At 42.4% G+C, this 12085-nt stretch overlaps 1 protein-coding gene and 1 non-coding gene across 6 annotated transcripts in view; one reads left to right on the plus strand and one right to left on the minus strand.

Annotated features, from left to right (window-relative positions):
- Positions 1 to 12085, plus strand: part of SV2B (synaptic vesicle glycoprotein 2B) — a 92872-nt gene that overhangs the window by 67515 nt on the left and 13272 nt on the right. For all 5 annotated transcript variants that reach the window (XM_037145068.2, XM_037145066.2, XM_053658815.1 and 2 more), the window contains exons 7-10: positions 558 to 668; positions 1472 to 1560; positions 3943 to 4107; positions 10837 to 10970. In XM_037145068.2, the coding sequence (XP_037000963.2) occupies positions 558 to 668; positions 1472 to 1560; positions 3943 to 4107; positions 10837 to 10970 (499 nt within the window). The remainder of the gene's footprint in view (positions 1 to 557; positions 669 to 1471; positions 1561 to 3942; positions 4108 to 10836; positions 10971 to 12085) is intronic.
- LOC119049147 (small nucleolar RNA SNORA2/SNORA34 family) lies at positions 9337 to 9473 on the minus strand. Its single transcript, XR_008390445.1, has one exon. It is a non-coding gene; the product is annotated as a small nucleolar RNA SNORA2/SNORA34 family (small nucleolar RNA).

Genomic DNA, 12085 nt, shown 5'->3' on the forward strand with positions numbered 1-12085 from the left:
TGAGTTCCTCATGTATTTTGTATATTAACTAGTTATCAGATACATGATTTGCAAATATTTTTCCCACTCAGCAGGTTGCCTTTTCATTTTGTTGATGGTTTCCCTTGCTGTACAGAAGGAAGACAAACTTTCTCTTATCCTGTGGTATTTTTAAAATGTCCTACATAGCAAATCCCATTTCCCCAGCACACACAGTATTTCATACATAGGTACTAGACTTCTGTGATGTTAATACCCATTGAGGGTAGACTTGTGAATTTTAAGGCAGCATCAACCCTACTGTGAGAAAATCAGATATAACTGGGAATTCAGTGAATCATGACCCACTAACTTCCCAAAGGCATGAGATGAAAAGACTGATTCATTTTTGTCTACAGTGGGAGAAATACTCCAAAGAGATGCTATGTACATCTTTGGTCAAGAGTCACCAAACTGCAGGGTCACCAAAGGCTCCTCTCACCCTCAACAAATTAATAAAGTCACTTCCATTTAACTGACAGTTGAAAGGTCTGGTACAAAGTGGGGTTAAGGTTTTCTCTCTCATCCTTGCTTTACAGGTTTCCCACATCAAAACTCCCAAGCAAATGGATGAATTCATTGAGATCCAAAGTTCAACAGGAACTTGGTACCAGCGCTGGCTGGTCAGATTCAAGACCATTTTCAAGCAGGTATGACTGGGGATGTGGGGTGGATGAGCAGGGGGGTGGGTTCTGTGGAAACCTGTACCCTCAGGGGATGAAGAATAGAGGCCTTGAACACCCCCATCAGCCTAAGCCAGTGTGATGGGGAAGAAGCACCCTGCACAGGATGTTTGGGTGTGAGCCCTTGACCCCTCTCACTTGCTGTGAGCCCTTGAGCCGGAGACTCTGTAAACCTTAGTTTCCTCTCTTTGCTCTTCATTTCCAGGGCAGAGATTTTGAATGTAGGGAAAATGTCTAGTCTGAGTAAACATCTCTCTCGAGCATCTTCTCTTTAAACAACACATAGGAAGACAGGAGTGAGTGAAATAAATGGACCCTCGAGGTTTGCTAGTATTTCTGAGAGAGTCTTCATGAAGGGCAAGGCCATTTCTGCAGAGCAGTGGCTCCTGCAGGCCAGTCGGCTGTGGTGCACCAAGGCAGCTGATGGCCAGAGTCTGCCGAGACTGGATGGCCTGGGTGTATGGTTGGGCAGTGTTTGGAATAGCAGTCCGTTCCCACAGACAGCAGGCAGAACTCAGTACTCAATCTTGTCCAGTGGCTTGAAATCCCCACTCACATGCATGGGATATTGTTGTGTTCCTAGGGATGATGCTGTAGGACTTTTAGAGGTCAAGGCCACCCAGTAAGAAGAGAAAAGGCTTTCCTTGGAATAGAATTGCTACTTCTGGGAGATCATGGTTGCCCATTCTCTTCATGACATCCTAGACAACTCATTAAAAAACCTGAGAAATGAGACTCCTTTAACGGCCCTTCTCTGGTGTGGATTATAGGTCTGGGATAACGCTCTGTACTGTGTGCTGGGGCCCTACCGGATGAACACGCTGATTCTGGCGGTGGTCTGGTTCACCATGGCTTTAAGGTAAGTTCTCACTTAAGTTCACTAACTTCTCTATGCTTCATGGGCCCCCTCTATAAATTGAGGATTATGATTGGTTCTGACTCATGGAGTCTGTATCAGATTGGATGCTTTGGGCTGTAAGTAACAGGAAAGCCATTCTAGGCGTGTCTGCCACGAGGAAATTTTTTACCCTTGTAACAAGAATTCCTCGGGCTGCAGGAGGAGTTTCAGCCTCTGGCTGGTTCTCATTGTGAGTGCGAGAGGCCTGTGCCCCTCTCGGCATTCTGTCACAGGGACCACCTGCAGAGCTGCCCTTTTGAAGAGTGAGGAAACTGTTCTCAGGAGACATATGCTACACACTCAGGGCTAAACCAGCAATTTCCACCCAGTGTGTGGCAAGAAGTTTTTAAAAAGTGCAATCCCTGACTCAGCATCAGGGACATGGACCTCTTTTTCCTTAGAGTGTCAAATTAAAAAAAAAATGACAACAGCCAACTCAACAATGGCCATGCAGTGTGAATGAATAAAAATTATACCTATATTTTTGGTCAGATTGGCAAAAAATATATTTTGGGGTGTGCTGCAGAATTTTAGTAATTAGTTTATGTGTGCCACAAAAAGAAAAAAATGGGTGATTACTGGACTAAAGTAATCGCTGGCAAAAGCATGTGATTTCCCAGCGATTCTAGACTCATCAGGATTTGCCTCTGCGCTGACAGTCTCATTAGTCTTCTCGAGGGCTGACAGAAAATGAAGTGTCTGTTCCCAAAGAAGAAGCAAGGAGTGAGTGCTGAGGAGGCAGCCATCAGCGCCACTGTGAATGTTAAGTAGGGAAAATGGGGAAACTCTGCAATAATGAGCCCTGTAATATGGAAAATGAAATGTAATATGATCAGGGATTAGCTGGCTCTTCTCCCAAACAGCAGGCTCTCACCTCAGTCATGTCATTCATCCCCAAATAACGGGGCCCTCCTTTCTGAGCGAGGTTCAGGGCCTACTCACAGCAGCATGAGGCTGTTTAATTGTAGGTAATAGTGCCTGCAGTCATTTCTGGCACATCGTAAGTGCTCAATAAGTTACTGTCATCAACTAGGAACTTTCAGGGAGATTTTAAATTCCCATCGATGATATTGCTTTGTCGCCAGCCACCTGTGACCAAGATACACTCCCTGGACACGAAAAATGAACTCAATTCTAACAACCTCTACACATTCCCCTTTGCCTCTTACATGCAATCATCTTTTATTCCCTATTTGCCATCCCAGTGCTTATTTTTGCAAATTTAAACCAATACGTATACTTATTTCTTCCTCATTTTCTTATTCAAAGGGACACATTGTTGCATCTGCTGTTCGAACTCCATAACATATTCTGGTGATCTCTCCCACAAATAAGTGGAGATTTTTCTCACTCTTTACAGCAGCATAGCACAGGTGCACCGCACTCCACAGAAAAGCACCTCACTTCTTTCAACCAGGGATTTATTGCTAGACTCTTGGGGAGTTTTCAGACTTTTGCTGTTGCAGACAGTGCCACAATGAGTAACTGTGTTTGAGGCTACTTTGTGCCATGTGAGTTTATCAGTGGAACAGATTCCTAGGTATGGATTATGGATTCAAATGAGGCAACTCCACAAGCAATTTTTTAGACATTGACCAGTCATCCTCCATATGTTATTGTATGATTCTGTCCTTTTCCCAGCAACATAAGAGACACCTGTTTACCTATAGCCTCAGCACCAGGATGTTTTGGCAAAATTTGAAGGTGTTGACAATCTGGGAGGTGAGAATGGTAACACAGTGTAGTTTCAGTTTGCATTTTTCTTGATATGAGTGGGATTGAGCATCTTTTTATATATGTCTAATGACCTTTTTTTTTTTTGAGTTGGTTATCTTGAATTTTCCTGGTATAAAATCATATTGTCTACAAATAGAGGTAGTTTTACCTCTTGCTTTTTTAGGTTTCTGTGTTCTTTCTTTTGTCTAACTGAGTTGGCTAAGACCTGCAATAGTGTTCAGTAGTGGTGGTGACAATGGGTGTCCTCATCTCTTTTCTGACATTAGTGGAGATGTCTTTAGTGTGTCCCCATTGGTAAGACTTTGCCTTTTTAGCTGCGATATGTATTTTCTCATATGTTAAGGGAGTGTCCATCAATTCCTAATCAATTGGTACTTTTATCAGTAATGAATGTTGTCTTTTCATCAAATGCCTTTTCTGCACCTATAGAGATGATTATGATTTTTTTCCCTCAGATCTGTTAATATGACTGTTATATGATTAGATTTTCTAACACTAAACCACATTTACCCATTTAGAATGAGTGTTATCGACCTCCAATCAGGAATGGAGACTCTGGTCAGGAAGGAATACAGCTGCTCAAATGCTCTGTCTTCTCTCTCCCAGTTACTATGGACTGACAGTTTGGTTCCCCGACATGATCCGGTATTTTCAAGATGAAGAATACAAGTCCAAAATGAAGGTGTTTTTCGGTGAGCACGTGTACGGTGCCACGATCAACTTCACAATGGAAAATCAGATTCACCAACATGGGAAGCTGGTGAATGATAAGTAAGTGAGAGACCATGGACCTTCCCTAGATTAGAGTCACAGGCCTTGGGGATTGTTCTTGGGAGAGAGCCACCGGAACCATAAGAAGTCAGTAGGTGGCAGAAAAACTTATTTTTATGGCTGCTGGAGACACAGTAATTCCCCTGGTGGCTCTGTCTCTATTGGGCTGGCCTTGTGTCATGCCTGGTCTCCTGGCTGTAGCTGATCTGTCCAAGGACGGAGGCACTGTGGAGGGGCACTCTGACCATCCTCCCAGCGACTCACAGCTTTCATAGAGATAGATACTCGGGGAGCTGTGACCCATTAATGCCACCAGAGCTCATGCTGCCGAGGTCCCTGCACCAACTCACTGCCTGGTTGTCGAGCTTTTTCTTTGATTCTGGACACTTTTTCCGGCCAAGGCTAACCTGACACTATCTCCTGTTTTTCTTCTACCCCATGTTACCTTCCAGGACAGATCAGCCTGGCCTGTCTTCCTCCATAGTGTTGTCTTTTGGGGGGAACGATGAGTGAAGTATTAGAAAAGTTTTGCCTGCATTTAAAACTTTTTTTGTTAAAGATTCTTTACTTATTTAATTTGAGAGAGAAGGGAAGGGAGGGAGAAAGAGAGGAATGCTGACGTGAGAGAAAAATATCGACTGGTTGCCTATCGCACTCCCCTGATGGGGCACCTGTCCCGCAACTCAGGCACATGCCTGACAGGGAAGTGAACCAGCAACCTTTCCCTTTGTGGCACGACCCCCAACCAACTGAGCCACACCAGTCAGGCCTCACATGTATGGTTTTTAACCAGTGGATACCAAAATTACAACTACTTAAAGCCCATAATTTTTCCTCCAGCAAATTGTTGAGTAAAAAGGGTGTTTTTCTCCTTGGAAGAGGAGGAACCTTTGAAATTGAAGGACTGAACGAGCCTGGTTTCTTTTTCTGGGTTATACTGCCATCTGCTGTTCTTCAGCGAGAAAGCATCCCATCTTTGAAAACCCTCAAGCCTCTTTGGAAAGTTAAATTGATGTTCTTCTGCTTGAGTGGGTAGTTTTCCCTTAGTTACCAGTAGTCCTTCCTTGATTTTTATCCACGCTTCTCTGATTTAAAATTTAGATAAAAGTTATTTACTTTATTGACTGTTGTACTTGGGGAAAAATGCCTTTGTGTAAAAACAGCTTCCGACTTGACCCAGAGATTTTGTCAATAAAGGCTATCCGACCGAAACCTAAATGTCAGCCTCTTGTGGGACCCCAGGAAGGAACAAAAGTACACAGATGAGTTTGACCTGCTCCCCAAGCACCGTCTGCCGCCTCCCGGTGCATCTCACGCTATCAGGTGGCTCTGTGTCCTCAGGCTGCTTTTGCATCAGAACTCTGAGTTTGGGGGGAAGTGCCAGAAAGACAAAAGAAACATGAATTCATATTTGAAACCCTGAACAAAAATGTCAGACCAGCCTTTTTCTTTTTTCTTTTGTCGTTAATTAAAAGCAGGATAGCTTTTCATCCCAGAGCATGCATTAACTAAGTAACTTACTAACTTACCCTCCCCCTTTAGTAAGAATTTTCTACTTGGCAGGGATGGGTTCTTCAAGGGTTAGGGTGGGAGAAGGAGGTGTAGTGGATTTCAACCTCCCTGGATGGCAGGCAGAAGCTCCTGCTTCCTGTCTGTGATAGCTTGGGACCCAGGAAGTAACATGATAATCCCAAATTTTCCTCACAGCTCGAAGGGAAGTTGCTGTGTTCTGCTCAGGGTTAGAAGCTTGAATGGCAAGGAGTAATTAATCGTCACACAAGACAAGGGACCAATGGAAAGTAGGGGAAAAGCTCTCGTAAGTTCTCGTTGAAGGCGGGGGGGGGGGAGGGGGGGTGAATAGCTCAGGGTGAAAACTAGATTTGTAAGATTTAAATCCAAAGTGAGGAATGGCATCTATAGTACGGCACAGGGAGAGTGGAGAGGAAAAGAAGGCAAGCACATACCTGGAAAAGAAGTGGTTGATTTCACACATGAGGCTGAAACGTTATGCACTGTAAAGAGCTCCTTTTAGTGGGGCACCACTAAGAACTTTCCTGGTGGCGGTGGGCCTGGTTCAGTACCGTAGAGCCAACGGTGGGAAGTGTGTATGCGTGCCTTCTGGGTTCTAGGTCTGAGGAAGTAGCCGTGACTGGAGGGATTGGGTATTTGATATTCTGGTTTTCACGTCCATGCCTGTTCATGGGCCTCGCTTATTTTATTTACTGGATTATCATGTTCATATGAATTTGCTTGACGTTTTACTCTGTTCAGGCTACTATAACAAAATACCACAGATGAGGGGCTTACACACAACAAAAATTTATTTCTCCCAGTTTTGGAGGGTGGAGGTCCAAGTTCACGGCACTTCTCTGTGGGCCTCTTTTATGAGGGCACTAATCCCATTGACCAGGGCTCCAGCCTCCTGACCGAATCTCCTCCCAAAGGCCCTGCCTCCCAACACCATCACATTGGGGCTTAGGTTTCAACACATAAATTTTGGATAGTATCTAGCAAGGTGTTCTTTAAAATGAGGCATAGAAAGCAGTAGTCAATTATGTGTTTAAAATTTCTCTATTTTTTAAAAATAAACTTTAAATTTCAGAACAGTTTCAGATTCACAGAAGAATTGCGAAGATAGTGCAGAAAGTTTCTATCTACCCACACCTAGGTTTTCCTTATTATTAACATCTTATGTTACTATGGTACATGTATTACAATTAATGAACCAAGAGCAATGCATGACTATTAACTACAGTCCATACAGTATTCCGATGTTTTTCATTTTTACCCAGGTTCATTTTCTGTCCCAGGAGCCCATCCAGGACACTATGTCACACTTAACAGTAGTAGCTCCTTCCTCTCCCCTTGGCTGTGACAGTGTGTGACTTCCTTTCTAAATTTTGCTTTATGGAATCCTTTCTCATGCAGGTTTTTTTTTAAATGCCAAATTTGTCGTCTTTCCCTTTAAGATTTGTGCCTTTTGACTCTTATTTCAGAAATCTTTCACATTTGAAATCATAAAAGCAGTTTCTATGCTTTTAATCTATGTTTTAAGCTTGTCTTTCTACAGTTAGTTCCTTAAATTTTTTTTTTGGAGGTGGCCTCTGTATACAAGACAGGAACTAATTTGGTCCCCCTTCTGATACAAATAGCAAATCATCTCTACAACATTTATGAAATTCCCTGTCTTTTCCCTAACGATATGCAATAACACTTTTATCATATGTCAGATTTCTTTACATGTATTATTGGGCTTCTGTGCTTTGGTTCTGTGGGTTTGTTTGTCTTTTCTTTTTACCAGAACCACACTGACTTATTTGCCATAATTTTCTGTTTAGTTGTATTTCCGGGAGAATTAGATTCTTCCACCTAGTGATTAACATTTTTCTTGGCTAGTTTTGCCCTTGCACTCTTCCACATGAATTTCAGAATCAACTTCTAAAATTCCATTATAAACAGCTGGTTGGGGTTTTGACCAGAATTACACGGAATGCCTGCATTCATTTGGGGACATCTTTATACTGTAGAATTTTCCAATTGTTAAACATTACATTTCTCTCTACTTAGCTTTATCTCTCGCTTTCTTAGGGTTATAATTTTATTCTTTTTGATTCTTCTTGTATTGCCTTGTTCATGTCAAGTTCAGGGATGGATAGAAGCAGTGCTGATGGGAATTCTGGCTTCAGTGGGGTGCTTGTGGTGTTTTACCTTTAGGTATAACATCTAATCTGTGTTTCAGTTGACATCCTTTATACAGTTAAGGGAAGGCTCTTTTATTTTTGTCCTTCAGAATCAGTCATCTCGTATTTTTCCCAACCAAATCACATATGCCCATTTTGAAGTAACTTTATAGCATACTTCTATCTTGGTAATTATCACTAAATTGTAACTGTCCATTTTTTTTGTTTATTTCTTTAATCAGACTAAGTTTCCGAGGGTGATGCCATCAAGGTATAATGTTCATAATAATAGTTCTGCCATAGACTCTGGATTGTCAATGGCTTCAATTTCCTTATAAGAAAAGTTCCACGTGATACTTTTGCTAACGTTTTTTCCAACCTTTGAAGTGTCCCGAATGAAAATTCTTGGACCAATTCAGTATATAATTTAGAGATTGGAAGAGATGATTTATATAGAGACTCAAAAAATAGACCTTGGCCCTCTCTCCTTTTATCTCTTTCTTTATAACTTAGGCTTTTTATATAATTCACTTGGAGATAAGTTTTAAGGTCTGCCTCCATTATGATTTATGGCACTGCTTTCTACCCACTTTTGCCGGAATATTAAAATATCACAGAAAGCCACACCAGCAGCATATTGCTGTATTAAAGAGAAAGATATATTAAGAAAGGCAGAGACCTAAGACAATCTTTAGAAATAGCTTTCCTGAGTAAACACATCCAGTGTACAAGTTACATTTACTTTGAAACCAGAGGCCTCTTCCTGTAACAAAAGGCAGCTAATTAGTTTTTCCGCAGAAATCCGAAGAGTTCAATGACAGCTTTCAGAAGTCTCTCTTTTAATGTCTGTAGTAATTCGACCCTAACAAAAATTATCCAAAATAATCTGGCTTTCTAGATGAATGCCTCTCATATTTTTTTAAAGTATAATCAGCTGGCATCAGACTCTGAGGATTATTGTTCAAGAGAGTGCAGTAGGAAACTGCCTCTTTCATAGTAGCCTCCCGTGTTAGTCTGGTGCAGGTGGTCTGGGCACCTCTGAGAAGAAGCACTTGCCTAGTTCTTTTTCTGGGTGGGAGGTCTTTTTCCAAAAGCTACTGATAAGTGGCTCTGATCAGGGCTCTGAGCATATTACCATATAGCATGAAGGGTAAGGGAGTTGACCATTGTGTATGGTCTTGGACCGGAGTATCTGGCAGCCCTGAAAAGGAACAACCACTCCTTCAGCACCTGGGCTACTTCTGTCACCATGGCTCCCACTGCCTTATTGTTGCCTGTTCAATTTCCATCCCAATGCTACTTGAGGGCAGGGCCCATGTCTTTCCTCTCTGTACTCACAGCACCTTGTACTATGTTCAGTAAGTGTTTGCTGAAGACCCAACATGGAAATAAATAGACGAATGACCAATCATGGGTTAAATAATGGATTGTAATATTTCACATGGGAAAACATATCCAAAGCTTTCTAGATTACAAGTTTGGCTGAGCTTAAGGCCTGTCACCAACGGGAGGTGATGTCAATGTTTCTCAAGTGCATGCTTTTTTTTCTAGATGTTTCTTTCTAATGAATTGACCATTACATTCCCTAAGCTCTGAAATGGCCAACAGACAATAGAAAGACATTGCTTTAGGCTCCTGCTTGAAACCAGCAGCTTCAGCAAACTGCTGGCCTCAATTCAGGGCCAATCAAGTGCATGCTTTTTAAATGCAATATTGTTCTTTCCTCTTCAGTTTATGCTGGAGTCGGAGTGTCACAGTGGCTCCCAAATGTGGCTGCACCTTCTAGTCACCCAGGTGCTTCCTCCCGTTAAATATTTTATGTTTAAGTGAAAAAGTAATACACGCACTAGGTATAAAGGACAAATTAAGTTTATTTTCTTTTTTAAAAGATTTTATTTATTTATCTTTAGAGAGAGGGAAAGGGAGGGAGAAAGAGCAGGAGAGACACATCCATGTGAAAGGGAAACATTGATTGGTTGCCTCTTACACGCCCCCTACTGGAGACCTGGCCCGCACCTCAGACATGAGCCCTGACTGGGAATCAAACCAGAGACCTTTCAGTTCACAGGCCAGCACACAGTCCACTGAGCCATGCCAGCCGGGGCAGGTTTATTTCATTCTTAAGCCCCGTCACACTGCCCCAGGGCGATGGCATCTGCCGGTTCCTCGTGTGACTTTCCAGATGTGGCCCCTGCATCTGGATGCATGTGTGTCATACCCTTTCTTCCCCCATGAAAGGTCACGTGCTGGGAACACTACACTGCACTTGATATTTTTTGGTTAATAATACGTCTTGAAGGTCGTTCCATGTTGAGACATAGAGATCTACCTAATAACTGTAACTGGCCATGTGGTGTTCCACTGTATGGTACCTGTCTATCTACCTCTCATCTATCAAATAGTCACTTCTTGTCATGAGAAATGCTGCAGGAGCATCAGCTGATGTATTCCTTCGAATGTATGAGCAAGCGCATGTAGGATAAATGATTAGAGGTGATTATTCTTAGGTCAGAAGGATTGCGTCCTGAAAATTTTTGCAAAACTTTGCTTTCCAAACAGGCTGCACCGATTATATTCTATTAATGATGTGAACAGAAGGGCCTATTTCCCCACATCTCTGTTGGGGCTATTTTAAAAATGAAGATTCTCTACAATCTATTGCTTTTAAAATTACTAAGACCAGCTGAGAGGCCTGCAGGTTTTTTAAACTCCTCATAAAGTGAGATGCTATCAATGTTTTTATTTCACTGTGTTCACCTTTCTACAATTCCAAAGCAGAAGGTCCACGAGCCTGCACTTGGGGACCACCAGGCTGATGCACAGTCCCCCGCGTGCACCTGTGCTGGAAACCAACTTCCACCCTTCTGAAGCCTTCCTCATTGACAAAGCCAGCAGCTCAGAAATGGGGAACTAGTCCAGGTCAAAAATAGCATTTCAGTACATTTTGGCCTGCAGTTCTCCTTTTCCTGCCTTTCTCTGTCTTTCACTGTGCTCTCAAGCCTCCTTTTTTCTTGGATGGATCACTCAGGCACAAACATCTTTTCCACAGGTTCACAAAGATGTACTTTAAACACGTTCTCTTTGAAGACACATTCTTTGACGAGTGCTATTTTGAAGACGTTACATCCACTGATACCTATTTCAAAAACTGCACCATTGAGTCTACCATCTTTTATAACACAGGTAAGAACATGGACAGAGTGGGGAGATTGTCAGGAGGGGACTAATCTTGTCAAAGAACCAAAATACTCAGACATAAGCTTTAGGAGCAGTAAACTATTCACAGAAAGAAGTGCTGAGTGTTAGGACGGGTTCTCACCACAGGTACGTGCAGGTGAGTTGCACAGTCTTCACCAAGGCATTTAACTTACCCACACCCTGTTTTATCACTTATAAAGGAAGTGAAAGTTTTGGGTTCATGTCCTGATCTCAGTGAGACTGATACTCTGTATGAATGCCCCTTAGAACAAAGCATGACGCAGATAGAATGCCACTCCAGGAGGGCTATGTGTTACCCACAAAGTGCTTTCTTGAAGGCCTTGCCTCATCTGAAACTTGCAAAATGGAAGACTCGTGGTATCACAGCAGTAAATGAAAAGAGAAAGATGGCATGTTTTCAAGCTTTCTGCATGAAGTGAAAGGATCAGAACATTTTTAAATCACATTGTTTATGATATCTGTGATTAAAAAAATCACAAAACCTCACCCATTCCTCACTCCTTGTTATTCTTACTACTCTCGTCATATGTTAATATCAGACCAGGTAGGCTCGGGGTATAAGGAAACTAACTTGAGTATCACCAGCGGTTTCGCCTCCATTGTCCTAAGTGAGAACTGTCCCGATAGCTCTCTCTTACAGCTGTGGAAAACTGGGGCTGAAGTCTCCTGCCCAAGGCCACATCTAACAAGTTGATGGAGCTTGGATTCATTTCTTGGTGGGTTGACTCCAAAGTCTGTGATCTTTCCCCTGGACTGCAGGCACTGGGTCCAGATCAGCGCTTTCTCCCTGGCATCAGCGCCGAGAGATGGTTATGTAACATCTTTTTCTTCCATGATGTCAGCTTCAAAGGCTCAACATCTGTTCTCCACATATCTTTGTCTCTGAATAATCTTACCATGGGACTTAGCCTTCCTAAATTTTTTTTAGCCAGAACTTAACAACAAAATAATGATAGTTCTGTGCATTCCTGTTTATCATGGAAACCTGGCATATCTTTTCTTCTTTCAAGTTTCAGTGATGCTTCTTTGTCTGCAAACAGTTGTAGTCCTGAGATGTCAGAGCTGGGAAGCCATGGCGA

This window comes from Artibeus jamaicensis, unplaced genomic scaffold (assembly GCF_021234435.1).
Source record: "Artibeus jamaicensis isolate MK-2021 breed Jamaican fruit bat unplaced genomic scaffold, CSHL_Jam_final scaffold_612, whole genome shotgun sequence".
Classification (NCBI taxonomy): Eukaryota; Metazoa; Chordata; class Mammalia; order Chiroptera; family Phyllostomidae; genus Artibeus; species Artibeus jamaicensis.